This window comes from Eubalaena glacialis, chromosome 4, assembly GCF_028564815.1.
Source record: "Eubalaena glacialis isolate mEubGla1 chromosome 4, mEubGla1.1.hap2.+ XY, whole genome shotgun sequence".
NCBI lineage: Eukaryota > Metazoa > Chordata > Mammalia > Artiodactyla > Balaenidae > Eubalaena > Eubalaena glacialis.
The window spans coordinates 95,166,273-95,188,077 of NC_083719.1; the positions used below are offsets into that span (position 1 = coordinate 95,166,273).

A 21,805-nucleotide genomic window follows, 5' to 3' on the forward strand; every position below is an offset into this window, starting at 1 on the left:
CTGAAGACTGGAAACATTAGCTAGACAGCAGCACAGTGGAGTTAGGACATGTATCTCCTGACTCCCAGTCATGAGTTATTCATACCAGGCAAAGAAGACTAAAAATAGGGCCACCTCACCATGTCATTTCTTGTTTTTACTTAGAAATTGCCATGGTTTTCTCTTTGTACTACAGACCTCTCCTAAGATTCACCACTTTGAGAAAACAGATCCATTGAGAAGCCACATTATGGAGCCTAAGAACAACCAAGACTTGGAGCCAGACCACTTGATATTCCAATGACTTCATTAACTACCAGCCCCTGATCTTGGCTTATGACTTATGTCTCCAGCTTCAGTTTCCTGTCACTCATACTGGACGTAATAAGACCAACCATACAGAAACTGGGGAATATTGGAGATAATGGAAGTAAAGTACCTGACACAGTAGGTGATAAAAAATGAAACCTATTAGTACCAGCATATGATTGATTGATTTCTCTGTTGAGTCTTCCACTTTTCTTCACTCCTCAAATCATTGCACGTGTAAGAAAATTCTCCAGGACTTAACATGACCATCAGTGTGTGCGAACTTAAAAAATGATTATTAACTATTTCAAACATACAGAAAAGCATGGAAATATACCACCACCTATGTGTGTCTCCATTAAAAAAATGCCATCTTGTATTTCATAACTTTATATAAATGGTATCTGTTTGTCCATATTATTCTACAACTTGCTGTACCCTCTCCAGCATTATGCTTTTGAGATTTACCCATGATGATATACGTAGCTGTTATTTATTTTAAATGCTCTATAGTATTCAACTGTATGAACCTTCCATCATGTATTTCTGATAGAGACACAGATGTAGAGAACAAATGTATGGACACCAAGGGGGGAAAGTGGCGGGGGTGGAGATGGTGGGATGAATTGGGAGATTGGGATTGACATGTATACACTAATATGTATAAAATGGATAACTAATGAGAACCTGCTGTATAAAAAAATAAATAAATTAAATTAAATCAAAAAAAATTACCATATGATCCATCATGTATTTCTAGAGTTCTCCTACTGTTGGACATTTAGATTGTTTCCAGTTTTTTACTATTACAAAGAATATTGCAGTAGACATCCTCCTTACATGTGCTTCTTTGGGTACCTGTGAGAGAGTTTCTCTAGGGTACAAATCCAGAGGAGGGACTGCTAGATTCACAAGATATTGTCACTTTCAACATCACTAGCTATTGCCAAATTGTTTTCCAAATCACTACAGCATTTTGTTGTTGCACCTTGTGGGGTTTTGTTTGTTCATTCTTTACTGAGCAATATTTTATAGACCATAAAATTTACCCATTTAAGGTGTACAGTTCAACAGTTCTTAGCATGTTTGTGAAATTGTGCAACCATCAGCCCAATATAATTTTAGATTCATGTGATAGTGTTTTTATTTATAAAATATACTTAAGCAATCTGGAAAGCCGGTTACATGCCCTATCCAATGTAACCGCGGAAATCCCCTGGGAGAAGCTAGTTTGTAGAGATTTCCTTGTTTGAACCCTGTTGTTTGAGGCGGTAGCTGGAAGGCACATTCCCAATTAGATTACGAAACTGATTAAACGCAAGTTATTTGCTAACAAAGGCATTCCTATTTATTCACCTCAGAGTAAAATGACTCAGAATTGACTCTATTTGGAGAGAATGGAGGCATGCTATACCAAATAAAGGAGCTCTTTTCCCCCAGAACTATTCTGGCTCCTGCCAGAAAGGGAGGGAGGTGTGAACCAGGGTAGAGGATGGAGTAAACAGTTGTGGAAGCCAGGGCACTGGCAAAGGGGAGGGGGGGGGCCACCACCGTCTTTTATTTTCCTCCGCAGGTTAACTTGTTGTGCTTTTCATCAAACCATTTTTGTACTCTGAGTTATTAATTAACGGCACTTTCAAGTATTATTTACTCCATCTCATACTTAATGTGTTAATTGTCAACACAGGTTGCCAAGTATGACTTGGAATACAAATTTAGGTAAGAATATTGTTCCCATCTAGCCACTAGGTGTTCAAAATCGAACACATTTCTTTCTACTTGGAATCTCCTGAGAAACATCAGTTTCATGGACAAAAACACTGGTCTCTTGTATTCATTCATTCCTTTCAGTCATTGTTTTAAGGACGTCAATTTTCAGATACTATGGTTTCATTTCATCAGGTGCCTGGCAGCTTTCTGAACTCTCCTCCTCACCCTTCAGCCCTTCCCACAAGTACAGAGTACACAGTCATGTTCCGTGACAGCCCATCAGGTGACACAGACCGGGCAATGTTAGAGTGTGATGTGGAGGAGAGGCACAGACACGGGGCTGACACCCAGGGCAGACGTGTTAGATCCCACCTCACCAGCTACGCAGGCCTGTGACTTAGGAATGAGCTGCATGGGTTGGGAGGACCCAAGGAAGTTGTTTCTGTAACTAGTTCCCTTGATCCTTACATGAGTAGGCCTGAGGCTCTGACAGGTTTTGGGTCCACTCCAAGGCTCGACTAAGGCTTTAGGACCTGCAAAACTGAACGACAGGGGACTGAAGTGGAAAACAGCCCTGACTTGCACTGGAAGGGATTAAGCCCAGCAAGCAACCTTGAACTCAAGGTAGAAATCCAGTTCGTCAGGATAGGAAGGAGCAAAGCAGATGAGCGCTTCTCTCACTACCCCTCCACCCACCCCGAGGGGAAAACGGTCTAACCAGGCTTCATCCAGCCTGTATTCCCAGCCCAAACAAAATTATCTGGCACTTCCTGAGCCCCAGCAGAGGGCTGAGTTAAATGGGTTACCCTGCTCAAATGCAAATATATGCAAAATGTATCTACCTCTTCTGAGCATCAAGAACAAAAAAACACAGCTGAAGTCATCCGCACCCGGGCCACTCCCCTGAACCGGCTTCAAAGCTGGCACTTCTAGACTCCACTTTCCTGCTTTTCTAGTCTATGGCCCAACTTCCCTAACTTGTTACGGTCAAGGGGCCCCGCTGCCGCGTTTTCCCTGCCCCCAGCTTCCTCCACGCCAACAGCTATAGCTCACACATCCCCTGCGGATCAGGGCGCTCCTTGTTCAGTGCCTGGACGGGAACTGTCCTGCACACGGAAACAAGACCCAGCATCTCGCTTCCTGTTTGTTTAAAAATCTATTCCTTACAAGCTACAATGGTTCCAAGAACAAGGTTGTGGGTAATTATATTTTCCCTCTGCCCCACCCCATGTTGCAGAGTCAATGTGTGTAGGCCACAACAATAGTTCTAGTAGGATAGAACTGGTATGGTAGTTATGTGTGAGGTACTATGTGAGTACCTCGTAGGTATTATTTCATCTAATCCTCAAAATAACCCTACCAGGGAGGCATTATTATCTTCATTTTTGGATGAGAACACTGAGACCCAGGAAGATTATGTGTCTTGTGTAACATCCCAATTTATAGAGGACACAGGTGGGATTCAAACCCCAATGTTCACTGCAGGACTATTTACAATAGCCAAGACATGGAAGCAACCTAAATGCTCATCGACAGAGGAATGGATAAAGAAGATGTGGTACATACATACAATGGAATACTACTCAGCCATAAAAAAGAATGAAATAATGTCATTTGCAGCAACATGGATGGGCCTAGATATTATCATATTAAGTGAAGTAAGCCGGACAGAGAAAGATAAATATCATATAATATCGCTTATATGTGGAATCTAAAAAAAAAAAAAAAAAAAAAGATACAAGTGAACTTATTTCCAAAACAGAAAAAAAAATCATAGACATAGAAAACAAACTTATGGTTTGTTTTCAAACAGGAAAGGGGAATGGGGGGAGGGATAAATTAAGAGGTTGGGATTAACATATACACACTACTATATATAAAATAACCAACAAGGACCTATGGTATAGCACAGGGAACTCTACTCAATATTCTGTAGTAACCAATATGGGAAAAGAATCTGAAAAAGAATGGATATATGTATATATATAACAATCACTTTGCTGTACACCTGAAACTAACACATTGTAAATCAACTATACTTCAAATATAGTTTAAATTTAAAAAATTTAAAAAATTTTAAAAATTAAAAAAAGATATCTGTAAAGATGAAAATGTAAATACTCAAATACCATAGAACTGAGAATAGAGATACACGGTGAGCATCAAAGAAAAAAAAACCAGGGCGTCTGACTCCACAACAGTGTGAGGGAGGGGGGAGGTGATGGGAGTAGTCCACCTGGATGCAGGTGGAGAGAATTTAAAAATAATAATAAAACCAATTAGAAGTCAGATGGCTTTTTATTATCACCATAAGCAATTTTCAACAATGCAGTGAAGAAATATTTTTCCTCACTTGGGTGAACCACTCCCACTGTCTTATTAGGCTGGATGCTCTGATATCTGTGCCTGACACTGGTGCAGCCATAGTACAACTCTAAGGAAAGCCCAGCTGGGACACTGAGGATGGCAGAGCAAAAAGATGGAAAGACCATATGGGTTTTTAAAAAATTACTGTGGTAAAATATACATAAAATTTACCATTTTAACCATACAATTCAGGGGCATTAAGTACATTCGCAATGTCATACAACCACCACCACTACCCTTTTCCAGAACTTTTTCGTCATCCCAGACAGAAACTTTGTACCCATGAAACATGACTCCCTATTCTTCCCTCCCCCCAGCCCCTGGTCACCTCTCTTTTTTTTCTCTATGAATTTGCCTACTCTAGGTAACTCATATAAATGGAACCATACAATATGTGTCATTTTGTGTGTCTTTTTTCACTTGGCATTGTGTTTTCAAGGTTCATCCACGTTATAGCATGTAACAGAATTTTATTTCTTTTTAAGGTGGCACAATATTCCACTGTATATAAGAACTGTTGTTTTTTTTTTAATAATTAATTAATTTATTTATTTTGGCTGTGTTGGGTCTTCGTTTCTGTGCGAGGGCTTTCTCTAGTTGCGGCAAGCGGGGGCCACTCTTCATCGCAGTGCGCGGGCCCTTCATTGCCGCGGCCTCTCCTGTTGCGGGGCACAGGATCCAGAATCGCAGGCTCTGTAATTGTGGCTCACGGGCCTAGTTGCTCCACGGCATGTGGGATCCTCCCAGACCAGGGCTCGAACCCGTGTCCCCTGCATTGGCAGGCAGACTCTCAACCACTGCGCCACCAGCGAAGCCCAAGAACTGGGTTTTGAATGACACCTTTGAGGCACCATACCTTAGGGGACCTCTTGTTAGGTTAGATAGTAAGTTTACCTTATAGTGCAAAAGTCACATGGCATTGGCTTTTCTGTTTCTTACAGCTGAAAGAATCCTGACACACAAGGCACAACTCAGGTTCTTCTGTGAAGCTCCAGGGTGGGCAAAGAGACCTGCAGACAATCAAAATGGATGCTCTCCAGCATGTGGCAAAATTTTACAGAATTTCCCTGTAAGTCTGAATCTATACATGTGTACATGCGTATATACACACTCACACGACTAGGGCCACACCTTTACCTCTTCTCATCCTCAGTTTAGCTATTTTGATAATCCCTTATTACAATGGTTAATTTCAGCATAGACAGTTATTCAGTACTTAACATTTTATTCATCATAAAAATATAGATATGTAACTCCAAATCGAGTGAGACATTGTGCCTGGTGCTCTGTGGAGGAGTACAGATTGGTGCCTCTTTTCAAAACACTTTTCCACAATCTTCACTGGACTTGGAAATAATCAAGCTTATTAGTCAAAGGTAAAAAATAAAAACACTTATTTAAAAATTACCATCCAGCATTAATTGCTCCAACTTTGGCAGGAAGGCAGGGCGAGTGGTTAATGTTTTATTTGTATATGAAATTGGAGATACAGGAAGCAGTGTGGCAAAAAAAAAAAAAAAAAAAAATGAATGCTTATCATTAGAACTGAAAAAAAAAGTTAGTAGTACGCTAATATGATAGAAGGGAACTTTAAGTCACCACACAATGAGAAGAATCTCATCTTTGATAAGTACTAGTATTGGGGGAGGTTTGACTTATTTGCAGGATTATGAAACGTGTTGATTCATGACTACGAAGAGGCGGACTGTAGAAAGCTGTGAGCAGACCCTAGTGTTAGTAGGGGATATGGAGAAGTGGGAATAAAGAGAAAGAAAAACAGGGTAGAATGTTTTTCCTCAAGGGTCCCTAGAAAAAATTTTAAAAATTAAAAAAAAAAAATCTGAGTAAGCACGTATTGTAATATTTTTCTGTGACTATAAAAGTGTAATGGGAAGCATTAGAAATCAATTACACTGTAAACATATACAATAGCCTTTCATTGTGAGCATATGTATGAAGCCTCCTGCATCTATTATAAAATCACATTATACAATTCTACCTTTTTTTTTGCTTGTTCCCTCTTCTGGTTCCTAGTTATTCACATTCTGGGAGAGGACAAAGGCCTTTACAGATTCATCAATCCAATCCTTTCTTTTCACAGATAAAGGAGGGTAAATAGCTTGCCCACGGTCCCATTCATCCTCAGTGAAAGAGACTGGGCTAGAACCACCAGGTCTCCTGATCCCCATCTGCTGCTTTTCTCATTACAACGTGACCTGATTCACACTCCGCCTCGTCCCTGGTCTGTATCTGATGGTTCTCCCTCAACCTCAGCTGGGGCAGAAGGGCTGTGAAAGACAGGACCCGGTCCTCTTGGGGCCTCTGGTTTGCTATGAGTGTGGGGCACTAGAAGAGGACGCCAGAAAACGCATCTCCCACTTCTATCCCAAGTCTGAAAGTGATCTACAACACCACACACACACACACACACACACACACACACACACAGAGTCAGGCTCTGTGATCACCTAGCTGAGAAATATTTCCTTGATAGGGCATTGTGTGAGAGAGGAATTTTTAACAGCTGCCATAGGAGAGGTTATTGATTTTAAAGGAGAACATCTGGCCAAGGATACATACACCTTTCAGAAGCTCCTGGTCACACACAATGACCAACAATGGAGAGCTTCCAGCTCCAGGGGTCATGTCAACACCAGGCACGAAGTCCCTGACCACAATACCATCAAATGGGTCACTAATCAGTGGTGGGAACTGCCTCCAAATATACAAATTCCAGCAGAAAGGAAACACATTTGACTGGATTCTCTTAAAGAGCCCTACCATTCTCACATCTATTTTGGGTTTCATATTTATCAGCACTCAACATTCTAAATGTTCTAGTCTGGCTATCCCTATTTCTGGGTGACAACACCGGGAACGCTTTATTGCAACATTCATGAGAGGTGCCTCGAAAGTGAGGGCGGTCGGATCTCTCGAGGCCATTTTTTTCTGCAGTTCCTTTGAGAACAAAATCAAAGTGTTATTGTACTTTTTAAATGTCTATCATATAAGGTTTTGATCAAGTTCAATACGAGGAATATGAATTTAAAATATCCCTTGTTGTAATCATGAACTAGGAAAACTATGAGAGGAAACAGAGTTCTTGAAACTTTGACAATTTCAAGTTTATGGAAACATTGAAAAGTATCACAATTCTATAGACTGTCCTGCAGAAATTTATCTTTCTTGGGCTCCATAAGTTTCTGTAAGAGTAAGGTTCTCTTTCATCTGAACTTTTCCCAGAAATTTGCTTTCTCAAGTGAAGATAAATCATTTGTTTTACAAAACAAGAGCCTGCTGTGTGTTGTGTGTTCCATCTCAGGCAATAAATTGCCTTTGTACCATATTTCTGGTCTCTTTCCATATAGCTTGCTGTATCCTATACACAGAATCCTGAAAAATCCTTTCCACTTGTGTAGGAAAGCCACGACTTTCTTCCTCCAGGGCGTTGATGGTTCGCAGAGCAAAGGGAGTCCTTTCTCGGGGCAGGGGGTTGTTCAGGGGCCGCATGGGGATGACGGAGTTGTACTTGTGCTGCCGGTTAACAGAGTTCATGAGGGACGTATAGAACTGGAACTTACACCAGGTATCTCTTAAAAAGTTTTCGGTCAATAATAAGATTGTCCAGGCAGACCCATTGACAGCATCATCCAAATTCTGTAAATGCTGCCTGCCACATGGCATCTCAGCAAAGATTATTCCAGGTTTGATGCCGAAGTCATTTTCCAGCAGATTCTGGACTCGGAGGGCTTCGTATGTGTCTTCTTCAGCATGCAGTATCACAAATTTGAGGAACACCTCTTCTTCTGCTTCCTCTTCTGGCATCTCCTCCACTCCCTTGGCTCCCTCCTGCTCCCCTGTTGGCATCTCTGCTGTATTGCTATGAGCAGCAGCATTACTCAGGGAGATTTCTTCAGATTTCTTGGAATCTGACTTGTGATGTCTTTGACTCGTATCCACACTGTGGCTTTTACCCCAAGAGAGAGAAAGAGGGCAGGGATCCGTTTTAGACTTTCCGATACCCATTATAAAGATCCAAATCAGAATAGGAAAGCTTTATTTCTCAGCATTTCATTTCATTCTAAAAGGAGAAATAACAAAGCAGAATACCGTAAACTTAATCAAAACATTAAAAATGGAAAATTTCATTCACCCCGAAAACCTCAAAAAGATTATAATATAAAGTTCTCTAAGAAAGAATTGCCAAACAGATCATTGGGAAATGAAATCACTGGTCTTTTTTGAGCTTCACAAGGGCTACCACAGGTAGTCAAGGGTAAGTTAAACAGAGGGTCCAGTTTAATATAACAGGAGATATGTGGAAATTTTAAATGGTATTATAATCACACTATAAACCTCCAAATTAAAATAAATTACTTTGGTATTTTAGAGAAAAGGTACCATATCAACTCTACCCATATGGAGTTTAAATCCAACTTCTCCATAACCAAATTACTGTGTAAGCTAGAAACACGAAAACCTAAAGAAACAGAATATTCCAACATTAAATACAAAATTTATTTTTGTATCAAACACAAATACAAAACAGAATACAAATATCCTAAAGATGGCTAGCAGGCAGCTCTACTGACTCAGAAGAGAAGATCTGAAATGTCAAACGACTTGTTGCCCAGAATTCACGGGTTCAGAGCTTTTTTGTTTGTCTAGGATCAGGCCATGTTGTAGTGGGGCTGGTGGAGAAACTATAATAAGGATTGTGAAAAGTAAGAAATATATTTTCCAGCTAATCTTGGGAATACTTAAGAAAACATTTATTCACCTAGGGAGAAATTAACATCTTGGTTTGGAAGTGAAATCTGGAAACAAAGCCTTGTGATTTTCTCCAGCGAAATTAACAAATGATCATTGTAGTCTATACTCATTCTTTTATTTCAAAAATCCTAAATTCAGAGTGGAAGAATTAGATCAGCTGTGAAAGAAAGGTACTCCATGTGAATCTAATTTAAATAAATCTTCAGATAATGTCTGCAGTGTTGTTAATATAACCCCCAAACAGGCAGTTTCAAGGGGGGTTCTTTTTTATCAAAAGACAGAAAATTTAGAATAGGTAATTATAAATTCCATGTTTTCAAAATATGGGCCCATAGGCTATATTCTAAAGCATTTTTATTTATTGTTCATTGGCAAAGACCAGAGTTCAAGAAGAAATTAGAATTTTATTCATTATGACCTAAGTAACATAGCTACATATGCCAAAATATGTCAGGTTTAGAAGCAACCATTCAGCAAAAATGGTGAAAAACTGTTATGGGAAGAAAAAACAAGGAAAAACACAGAGAATTTTTTTCTAATGTATATAAGGAGTGAAAGGGTTTGCTACTGCCTCTAAATAGTGAAGGAATTGCTGGCTATTGCCTGTCATTTATTCTGTCTGTACTTCAGGTTCTGATCCACAGTATACTGTGCCAGCCACCAAGTGGTAGTCTAAGGCATGACAACCCTCCAATGCTATTGATACCCCAATTAATAAACCTAAATGAACTCAGACTCTCTTCACTGGTTAGGATTAACTGCTGACTTTTTTATCGTATCATGAAAAAAGTTTTACTATGCAGAATTGCGAAAGAAGGTTCCCCTGAATTAAAAAAAAAAAAAACTATCCAGAGAAATCTATTAAAGTGTCAATTAAAATGATCTTCACTTATTCGTTGAGACAGGTTTGTTAAACCAACTTAACTTCATTATCTTAATCACTAGCTGCTGCAAATGAGTGCATGTGAAGTAATATAAAAGATTTTCACTAAAAAGTGTTGAAAACTTCTAAGGTAAAATGGTGTGTTGAGTCAGAACACAGAATCTTTTGAGATAAATAAAAATAAACAACAAAAGAATTATATTACGAAGAAAAATTACAATTTTACGTCTCATTTTTCTTAAACGTTGGTCAGCAAAAAACAGCAAAATACTCCAGAAATCTGATGTGCTGTAACAATTTCCAAACACTCCTGCCCACCCCCACCCGAAGCAGACCAGCGAGGAGAAAATTAGTGACAATGTCTGAAAACTTCACCATAACCTTCTAATTTGGAGAGGAGAGTCAGGAGCTAGCCAAGGGGAAAAAATGTGGGAAGCTTTGCGCTGGAGATCTGCCTTTCCCACCACCACGTGAGTCAGAGATGGGGAAGTGGTCCAGATTCTTCACAGGGGTTCTCAAGGCTGGAAGGAAGGGGGAGAACCTGTGTTCACCCGGAGCTAATTAACTCCATCAACAAAGAGAACAGAAGGAAGGCAGGGAACACAGAAGGAAATAGGGGAGGGGAGAAGGCTGGCACGGAGAATCCTGCGAAGCCTCTTCCGTGCCCTCCTCCTCCATCAGGGACAGTTAGCATCAGGGTTTAAACACTGAGGTTTCAGCTCCTTCCCCTCAGCTAAGCGGGAGGAGAGTGAAGGTGGCTGCAGGGGAGAGGCACACAGGATCACTGTTCACAGGAATAAAAACGTGTGTGTGTGTGGACATTTCTTTATTTACTTTTTTAGAAGGGTAAACTTCGAAAATATTTATATGGAAAAGTCCCACTCCCATCCTTGTCTTCCCCATCCATCCTGTTGCCCCCATGGCCTCTTACTGGTGACCGCTTTTATTAGTTTTTCCTATATCCTTCCAATATTTCTTCATGAATACATGTATTTTTTCTTTCCTTTTTTTAAAAAAAAGTATTACTGTTTATATACACATACACTGCCAAACAGCAGTAGGTAGGTAGGTAGATAGACAGATAGATAGTAGATGGCTTTTTCCCTTAGTAATATAACCTCAGAGCCTTCCATAGCAGCACCCGGAGAACCTCCTCTTATTTACATAATCTCCTAGCATGTGAATGTACCATAACTGTCCCGTTCTTCAATATGTGATGTTTCCAGTCTGCTACTATCATGAACAATGCGGCAATGAATAACTTTGTACAAAGGTCATTTATGTGCAAGGTCATCTGCAGAATAATTGCCCCAAACAGGATTTCTGTATCAAAGGACAAATGCATTTGTCATAGTGATAGATTTGGCCAAATCGCTCTCTGTAAGATTGAACCTTTTTTGGTTTTGTTTTGCTTTTCACTTGACAGAATGAAACCTCCACCTCCATCCTTTGCCCCAGAAAAGATCTAAGACCAAAACTACCAATTACTATTGACCACAGCCCAACTGAGCTAATCACATCCCTTCAGGGCAACAGAAACGTGGAAAGATACAACCCATCAGGATGGAGCCTTTAAACTGAAGTTCTGAAGGGAAGATCAACAGGTCCAGGATAAGAAGGAAAGACAGTCCAGAATGTATTCACTTTATAGCTAGGCAAACGAAGGTGCCAAAGGAATCCCCCCACATTCAGTAGGAGTAAGATGAAAAGAACAGCACGGCATATATGCACACTGGGCAAGTGTGCACAGATGTTATAGGAAATAAGAAAGAAGATAAAGAAGAATCAGAGCATGCAAGAGACAAATAAAAAATTCCACTCTCATTAAGACTACGTGCTCTGGAATCAGACTGCCTGAATGTAAATCCCAGCCCTACTATAAAAAAAACTGCAAGACTTTGTACAAATTACTGTACGTATATCTCTGTGCTTTGATTTCATCATGTGTAAAATGGTGATAATTATAATACCTACCTTTAAGGTTTTTACAAAGATCAAATGGCTTAGAAGAGTGCTCCATAAACGTTAGCAGTTAATATTGTTATTAAATACACAACAAAGAAGCCAAAGAAAACTTTACGGTTTTACTTTAGTAGCAATAAGAAAAGGCAGAACTAAGCTGTGTGCCTACAGGGGGGTGAGTGGATGTGGCAGAGGACACCTGCAGAAGTTCCCTTTGACTGTTTCATTGTTCTCAGTAAAAGAGGAAGCAAAACCCCTTCCTTAGGACTGCCCCAAACCTCAATCTCATTTTGTAGTATAAATGATACAGGATGGAGCCCATTGGGGTGAGATTACCGTGTCCACAAGGTTATTATTCTTCCTCAGCCCTACCCAATGCTGATTAGTGTCTGTGTGTACTCTTGCTCCCAGCAGAAGACTTCTGTGGCTGGAAGACAGTCAGGGCAGCACCCGTTGGGTCCTATCCCAGGACAGCCCCTCTCCATGCAGAAATTTCCCAGGAGGTTCCTCAGGGTGGTTACAGCCATCAGCCCTCTCTCCCCTGTCCCAAACTAAAAAGTGAAACATCAGTGTGAATTTCTCTTTCATACAAAGTTTACTTTCCTCACCAAGACCTTTGTGAGAGTCAACTGTATGTGTCAGCTGGGCTAGGCTAGGTGCCTAGTTGTTTGGCCAAACACCAGTCCAGATGTCGTTCTGAAGGTATTTTTTAGGTGAGACTGACATTTAAAGCAGTAGACTTTAACTGTAAAAATAATGAATCACTATGCTGTATACCTGAAACTAATATAATACTGTATTAATCAACTATGTTTCTATTTTTAAAAATAAATAAAGCAGTAGACTTTGAGTAAAGATTACCCTCAATAGTGTGGGTGGAACTTACTCAATAAGTGAAGGCCAGAGCAGTACTGAGGTTCCTCAAAGAAGAAGGAATCCTGCCTTGGGACGGCAACATAGAAATTCCACCTGAGTTTCCAGCCTTCAGACTCAAGACTGCAAAGTCATCTCCTGTCTGTTTCTAGCCCTGCAGATTTGGGACCTGCCAGCCTCGCCAGTCACATGAGCCAATTCCTTAAAATGAATCTCCCACCCTCCCTCCTCTCTCTCTATAAAACCTATTGGTCCTGTATCTCTGAAAAACCCAAATACAACCTTCCTTAAAAGTTTGTTGCCCTAGAATTAAGAGTTACTGTTTCCATTTAAAAAAAATTTTGACCACTTGGGAAGAGAGGCTCCCAAAAAGCAGTAAGTAAAACAATGATCAGTAATAATTTGATAATAAAATACATATGCATAAACCATTTTCAACCTGTCCATGTGTTTACCACAGAAAAAGCTTATGCGTTTAAATCACTGCCTCTGAAATGTAACACATTTAACAAACATTTAGGCATCTAGTTCTTGGATCCTTTAGCCCCAGGGAACTTTTTAGTTGTCTTTCCTATCTGAATAGCACCATCTTGTGGGAAATACATACAAAATTAATAGTTTCTTTGCTTAATTCAATTAATAAATAGGTTTTGTCATTATTAATAAGGGTTGTTGAAAACTTACTCTGCACCAAGACCTGCTGGGTTTTAGGGATGTGGACCCAGGATAAGCAGATAATTAGGACTCATTGCACTGGTGCTTCATTCAAATAACAGGTGCTACCAGAGCACTCAGGATGGACACGCAGTGGGGAGCACTGCACCAGTAAGGCCGAGAGGCGGACGGTTTCCAGGCAGTGGGAGCACCATTTGCAAAAAAAAACACTGAAGCACCAGAGGGCACAGTGTATTAGGATCATTTTGCTGTTACAATAACCTAGATGAGAAAGCAGAGCCCTGAACTACGGAAGTTATGTTGGAGATGAAGATATGTAGGAGGTGCCAGGGGTTGGGAGGGTGACGGAGAAAGAAGGATCAAGTATGCTTCCCAAGTATATGCCTTGTTACATTCGCTGAGTCGTTTGCTGAGACAAGCAGGGTGGGGGTCGGATGTAGTTGACCAGTTCATCCAGTTTGGGACACAGGGAGCTTAGGGTGCCTGTGACCTGGAACAGGAGCTGTCCAATGGGTACTTACACATGTAGGTCCGAGGCTGAGGAGAGCATCTTGATGGGAGATAAAAGCTTGACACTAGCTCAAATCTGTAACTGAAAACAAGTAGAAAGAAAAGAGAAGGAAGAGAGCTGAAGACAGAATCAATGCCTGAGGGGCACCTGGAGGAGGGGGACCCATAAAGGAGAGGGAGGAGCGGCACCTGGGCAGCAGGAAAATCAGGCACAGAATCCGGAAGCCAAGGCAGGAGAGTACCTCGAGCAGTGGTCAGCGTCCAAGGCATTGAGCCCCTTGAGGTTCTCCGGAGCAGTCACAGGGGATGGTGGGAGTCACCGGTATGCTCAAGAGTCTAGAGGATGAGGATGAGGGGGTGGGGGAGGGGAAAGCTTAGCTAAGAAGGAAAGAAGCCAACAGCTACAAACGAACATAGGGTGGGGAGAGGATTTCATGAAGAGAGGAGAAACTCAGAATGCTTGGAAACGGAGGGAACTGGCTAGTAGAGAGAAAGGATGAAAAGTATGGACGGGAGCTTCTTAGAGCCGAGCTGTTCTCCTCTTGGTCATTGGGCAGCTCTCTCTCCTATTCCCCCTTTCCCTGGGAGAGGAGAGAGGCCACCTAACTCCTGAGGGTGCTAGGTCCCGGGCTAATGTCTGTGATGAATACTGCAGATGATGTGGTGACCTACAGGACTTTGGGTTTTAGCTTCTTGGGAGAAGGTGAGTGCACTTTGCTTTTTTTTATCAGGGATGGCTGCATTATATTGGAAGAGAGCACATTTCTTGCTATCATCGTCTGGAGGTTTAGGTATGGAATGAAGGGACGGTACGGATGTTAAGTAGCCAAAGGGGCGTTCTGTAACAGATCCTGCAGATTTGCTCACGCAAAACTTATTCCAACTTCCTTTTAGTGAACCTTCCTGTACTTCCTGTACCACAAGTACTAAAAGCTCTATTTCCTAGACTTCCTTGAAGCTAGGGTTCTGGAAGTAATTTAAGTTCTGCCAATCAGATGTACTTACTAGTCTGAGTTAAATATGAAGGGAGGCAGAGCATGAGGCAGTGACTTTGCTGGTTAAGACTCTAGCAGAGTTGGTGTGATTCAGAGCTGGCAGCTTGCTGATCTGACAGGAGGTTTCATGGTTGTGGCAAAAGCTCCAGCTCCGGACTTCCCTGGTGGCGCAGTGGTTAAGAATCCACCTGCCAACGCAGGGGACACGCGTTCAAGGCCTGGTCCGGGAAGATCCCACATGCCGCGGAGCAACTGAGCCCGTGCGCCACAACTACTGAGCCTGCACTCTAGAGCCCGCGCACCACAACTACTGAGCCCACATGCCACAACTACTGAAGCCCGTGCGCCTAGAGCCCGTGCTCCGCAACAGGAGAAGCCACCGCAGTGAGAAGCCCGCGCACCACAACGAAGAGTAGCCCCCGCTTGCCGCAACTAGAGAAAGCCCACACGCAGCAACGAAGACCCAACGCAGCCAAAAATAAATAAATAAATAAATTTTAAAAAAGCTCCAGCGCCACTAGACCAGTTCGGTAGGTGGTGGTCTGACGTATTCCTAGAAACTCAATCTGGACTCTAGCTCTTCAACTTACCCAGTGATACTGTACATTTTGTAATATCCTCAAATGCACACCTTTCTGCTTAAACTAGCTATAGTAGACTCTGTTCTCTGCAACAAAACTATGATTGATACAACATCCAAATCCAGGCCAGGGAACTACAGCAGGTCAGCAGCAAAACATGGTCTGCCACCTGTTTTTATAAGTAAAGTTTTACTGGAAGACAGCCATGCCCATTCATTTCTGTATTGCTTATGGCAAATTTCATGCTACAGAGGCAGAACTGAATAGTTCCAACAGGAGCCGTGTGGCCTGTATCGCCCATGGTATTTATTGTCAGGACCCAACAGAATAGACCTGAGCCAGCCAGACAAGGAACATGTAGACTTTTCTTTCAGGCTTCTTCACACTGGAAATATTTTATTAAAATAAAATCCCAACTAGGGTGATCAATATCTTCAGGAATAGGATGGGTAGAATTTGAATCCACCTGTTCTTTACTGAAATAACATTATTGAGAGTCAGCTGTCATTTATTTATTTTCTTCTTTTGGGGCTTACACAGAATCCATAAGGATAGCAAAGGCCCAGTATAAAGGAAAGGATTAATTATCAAATATTACCCATTGATACTTACAGTCTAACTAAGCTAGTGCCTGTATTTTTCATTTTAGGTACCAAAGCTTGCATTAGAAATGTTAGGGATCTGTAGGAGTCTAAAACCCTATATCTTCCCTTCATGGCTCTAGTCACACTACAATTAATTACATGTTTGAGTATCTGCTTAGTTTCTCATCTTTCCCATTAGACTGTAAACTCTATCAGAATAACACCAAATCTGTCTTGCTTGTCACTGTATCTCCAGAGTCTTGCATATAGACAGCATTCAACAATACCTTCTGAATGAATGAATGAATTAGACAATTCCAAATATAAGACCTGACACAGTTTTTCAAGTTGAGAGATAGCTGAACAGATAGCTCTTTATCATCCCTAGCATATAAATTATTGACTCAATCAGAATAGGGACCAGCCTATCCAAATGTATGGATTTTTTAATGAGAAATTATGTTACATTTTTAAAAATGGTGTGAATATAAATATGGTACATTCATTTCAAGATACAGCTCAAGGGTCATATTTGGCAGAATGCATTTCCTTTGATCTCCAGGTTGAGTTAAGTACTCCTCCTCCGGCTGCCCATAATATCCTGCTCATATTTCTTATAATATGTATCGCACAGCACTTTTAACTTGTCTTCCTTGCTGGCCTGGGAGGTAGCTTCTACCTCATTTTCCCAGACTTCTCCACCATGGAAAATGGCGCCATCATTTGCCCAGTTACAACAGCCAGAAACCTCAGGCATCACTGACACTTTCCCCTTCCATTCCTACACTTTCACTTCCAAGCTGTCAGCAAGCCAACCTGCAAAACCCATCTCAAAATGTTCCACTTCCCTCCCCACTGCATTTTCACTCTAGATCAACATCTCTCCCCTAGTCTACTACACTGCTCCTTCCTAATCGGTCTCCTATAGCCACTCTTGGTCAGTCTAATCCATTCTCCACTCAGCAGCCACAACGATCTTTTTTAAGTACATACAACTGATCAAATTACTACCATTTACACCCCTGCAATGGGTTCCTACTGCTCTTAGAATCAAAATTTCTTAATATGGCAAGGATGCCCTGCAGGATCCAGCGCCTTCAGCTCCAAGCTTATCTCGTGCTTCTCTTCCCTCTGCTCCCCCAGTTCCCTACATGTGTGTTTTTTCTTGTTTCTCAAACTTGCTCAGCTTTCTCCTGTCACAGGGTCTATGGAAACATTTTATTGCAATTCTGAAGTATGAGTTACATGACTATATTTCCTTATTAGAGAACTTGTACATAGTAGCATAGGCTAGCCAACATTCTATTGGAGGTACACAATCAAAATGTTCAAAAAGTAGGGAATGGCAACATAAACTATGTCATATTATTCATATGATTGAACCCTATTAAATCATCAAAATGTTTACGAATGTTATGAATTATTTTAACGACATGAGAAAATGCTTCCATAACAATAAGTGAAAAAAACAGACTATAAAATAAAATATACTGTAAAACTTCGTAAAAACAAACTATAGAGAAAATAGATTGGAATGAAGTATACCAAAAAGTTAACATTGGTTAGCTGTGTATGGTAGATGTGTGAATGTACATGTATCTATATCTATACACCCTTTTTCTACAATGATAATGTTATCTGGGAAAAAAAAGATTTCTTAGTAAATACATTATTCTCTACATTTTGTTTTTAAATAGAGGTCACATTCACTTAATGCCTCAAATAGTATATACCTTATGTGCCATATCTGCACATTTTGGATGGGTTGAGCTCACCTCCAGGTTTAACTCTGTTTGATCTCCTGTTTTTGTTTTTTTTTAATCTATATGCAAATTTTCCAATAGTCTGGATTTGCTAACTCTAAACCCAACAGGGGTCCTCCAATATCTTACTTAATTACACATACTAGAAGGCAGAATATTCATCTCCACAGTACCTAAAACAGGTCCTTGAGCAAGTAAATGTTTAATTAATTTTTAAAAAATTGCTTCTATCAGGTAGAAAAACAAAAATACACAAACTGGTCTTCCCCTGAGCACTGTCTTTTTCATCTGTGGAGCCTGTCTCTTTTCTCAGCTGTTAGGAAGGTCCAAGTCGATGAGTGCTGTCTAATCAACATACAGAAGCTTGGGGTGGGAGATTTGACCATGATTTCACTCATGGCTTTCCTTTAACCCTCCTACTCTTTGTTCCATATTCCAAATCCCTTTATTTTAAAATTTTATTTAATCTTCTATTGTATATGTTTATTCAAGCATCTGAAATCCCAACTCTAAAATGAGAAAAAAATTTTTTTTCTGTTCTTTTAAAAGAGAGGAAGGTATTGGGTTGGCCAAAAAGTTCATTCAGGTTTTTCTGTAAACTTTTTGGCCAGCCTAATAGTACCTATTCTACTGGTAACATCACAGAACTAGTTCCTTGGGATTAAAATAAGAAATAAACATTATGTAAATTAAACGGTCTTGTATTTCCCAACAGCTTTTCGTGAAGATGAAAATATTGCTTTTCATTTCCATTCCCACATATTTTAAAAAGAGAACTGAATCTTGCTATGATTCTTGTTATTCTGACACTGGCTCAGTCACTACACAACTTAAAGACGTGTATAATATTCTCTGAACAAGTGCCTTCATTTTTCTTCTTCCCATTAAAACTACCTGTTACTGGTACCACTCAACAAGGTTCTGAATCAGAGACTACTGCTTCCCACTGAAGCAAAGGAATTGAAAAAAAAATATTGCATATTCTTTCCAGTAAACAGAGTATTTCCCTTTCATTTTCCATATTTAAGAATGAGAACTAGCCTTAAAGGGCAAACCTTCTCCAAACCAGGAACATTTTATAAAAACACAGACTGTAAGGGCAAACTTGTACATCTTATCAAAGTGAGACTCAAGAGAAAGCTGCTTGTGCACTTTCAATATTAGAGAGTCCTAGCAACCAATAAGGATTTAACGGTGCCATAAGCTTCGTGGAATATTAAGAGAACAGCGTTCAGTATCTAACAGCCACCAACCCAGAGGATCAGTGACAAGATGTTACCAGGACTAAGGCAGTAACCCCTGAGACAGTATCTGAACAGGGGAGTGAGGAAAGTGAAGGTGTACAGCCTGCCATGGCCTAGCAGAGGCCTGCTGCAGGCAAGGAGAACAGCAGCAAGATCAGAGCCACTCCAGCTGAGGGCAGGGCGGGGCGGGGCGGGGCGGGGGTGGAGGGTGACGGGTGGGAAGCAGAAGATAAGACCAGGGAAGCAGTCAGGGGTGAGATGACACAGGGCTTTCAGCCATCGTAAGAATTTGGTTTTTATGATTCTGATGAGAAGCCACCAGAAGGTTTTGAAGGGAAGTGAAAGTTCTGATTAGATATTTTTAAAAAACCACTGCTGTTTGGAGAAACACTATAGAGAAGCAAGGGTAGAAGCTGGAAGACCAAATCAGAGTCTTCACAGTTGTCCAGTAAAAGAGAATTGTGGTTTGTGTTAGAGAGGGCACATAATATGTGGTCGAACTTGAGCTATCTTTTCAAGGTAGAGTCAACAGAGTTTGCTGGATGCTTGCATGTGGGGTCAGAGCTGAAAAGAGGAGTCAATGACGATCCCTAGAGTTTCAGCCTCATTGAATGGCAGTAACATTTCCCGTGATAAGGAAGGTAAGTGAGGGGCAAACAGAAGAGGACTGTGTGGGTGTGTATCAGTAATTCTGTTTGGACACACTACATTTAAATGCTGATCAGACTTCCCAGTGGAGATGTTGAGCAAATAGCCAGACACATGCGTCTAGAGCTCAGGACAGAAGTAAAACTAGAAAGAAAAATTTGGAAGTCATCAGCTTATAGATGTTATTTATAGTCATGAAATATGGCTTGGGATAGAAATTGCCTTGGGAGAAAGTTATGGCTCAAAAGAGAATATGGCCAAGAACCAAGCACTGTAGCAGTCTAACAGTGGTTGAGAAAAGAAGCAAAAGCCTGGAGACACAGAAAGAGTGACCAGTGAGGTGAAAGGAAATGCAGAAGAAGGTGGTGGTGACCTGGAAGCCAAATGCAGAAAAAATATCAAGGAGGAGGGAGCGAACAACTGTGTCATAGGAGGTGGAAATGTACACAGACACTGGATTTCACAAGTGACATGGAAGTGATGGAGACAAAAAGCCTGAGATGAGAGTGTGGAGGAGGAAACAGGAGGAGCAGAAATAAAGGCTTGGAGGCAAGTCTTTCAAAGACCTTTTTCTCGTTCTCTTTCTTTTCTTTCTTTCTTTTGTCTTTTTAAGTAAAAGGGAGCAAAGAAATGGGTGGGACCTAGGAGGAGACATTTGGTCTAGCGGGGATTATTTAAAGGCAAGTGATTTATCAGCAGGTATTTGTTAAACGAATAAATTTAAAAATACCACAGGGAGCCAATGATTCAACAGATGAGGTGCAAAACATCCAACATACAGCTGGACATCTGAATAACATTTACTTTGTTTCAGGAGAATGTAAGGCATTATTCTATATATGCCCATCTACTTTCTGATTTCAGTGAGACATAAAATGGAGTTGCTTATCTCTATTTATAACCAACGCACTATTTAAGATTATTTTTAAAGACTTTTAAAACCAAAGTTTACTGCCATGAAAAACTGGAGAGGTCCTAACTAACAAAATTCTGAAAACAAGCTCACAGCTGCCAGCCCAAATTATTTCTATCCAAATTAGCTTTGGGACAAGATCCCAAATCAGCAAACCAAAACCAAAACTTTCAGCACTGGCTCAAGTGTGCCTGGCGGAGGCTCCCACAGAACCTTTAAGCCCTCTGAGACGCTGGGCTCTTTGCTTAGGGTTCTGAGGTTTCTCTAAAAGATAGGTTTCCTAGTCAAAATGAAACTTACAAGACAGGCAGAGAGTTGCGGGGTCCTCCCTTCAGAGCGAGGCAACTCTGCTGGAAGGACGGCCGGCTCGCCCACCCCCGCGCCCGCCCGACCCCCGGCCCACCCGCCCGGGCGCCCGCTACTTGCCGGGGAGGCGGGCGGCGCAGCACCTCCGCCACGGGTCCGTCCTCCTCGCCCGCCGAGCGCTGCGCGACTTCCCGTGGGCGTCGGGAAGGAGAGGCGGCCGGTCCACTGCGCGCCGCAGACCCCGCCCCACGCCCGCGGCCCGGCGCCGCACGAGGCGGGGCGCGCGGAAGTCAGGGGGCCGCCGAGTCCCCTCCCCTCGGGGACGCGCCGCCACTTAACCCTTGCAGGCCGGCCCCGCCGGAGGGAGTCTGGGCTTTACGAGGCTGGAAGTCTCTGGGCGGCGGGAAGGAGAGGCCGGGAGGGCGGAGGAAGGGAACTCGCGCAGGGTAACTGTCCCTGCGATGCTTTTTGTTTGTTTTCTCTTTTTTTTAATGTCCCTTGAGGCCCAACTTGGAGGCCAGGAAGGAAAGGGACTCAGCTGTCTGTTCCTTACAGACGTGAGTGCGGGCGTGGGAGCTGCAGTCGCTGCCTCCGCGCCTACCTAGCGCGCCCAGCATTGAGCCTGCAGCGGATCCCGGGGCTCCCAACAGAAGCCCCTAGACTCTAAAGGAAGGAAACAGCCAGTCTCACCCAAACAAACCCTCTAAGACCCTTCCCGAGGTACAGCGAC

The 21,805-nt window shown here is 41.7% G+C and overlaps 1 protein-coding gene across 1 annotated transcript; it reads right to left on the bottom strand.

Annotated features, from left to right (window-relative positions):
- Window positions 1-7,522: 7,522 nt before the first annotated feature.
- Window positions 7,523-21,313, bottom strand: TICAM2 (TIR domain containing adaptor molecule 2). Its single transcript, XM_061189529.1, has 2 exons — window positions 21,196-21,313; window positions 7,523-8,446 (listed from the first exon to the last, which is right to left on the bottom strand). Exon 2 carries the CDS (start codon window positions 8,389-8,391, stop codon window positions 7,684-7,686), a length of 708 nt encoding a protein of 235 aa, XP_061045512.1. The 5' UTR covers window positions 8,392-8,446; window positions 21,196-21,313; the 3' UTR covers window positions 7,523-7,683.
- Between the last annotated feature and the right edge of the window lie 492 nt (window positions 21,314-21,805).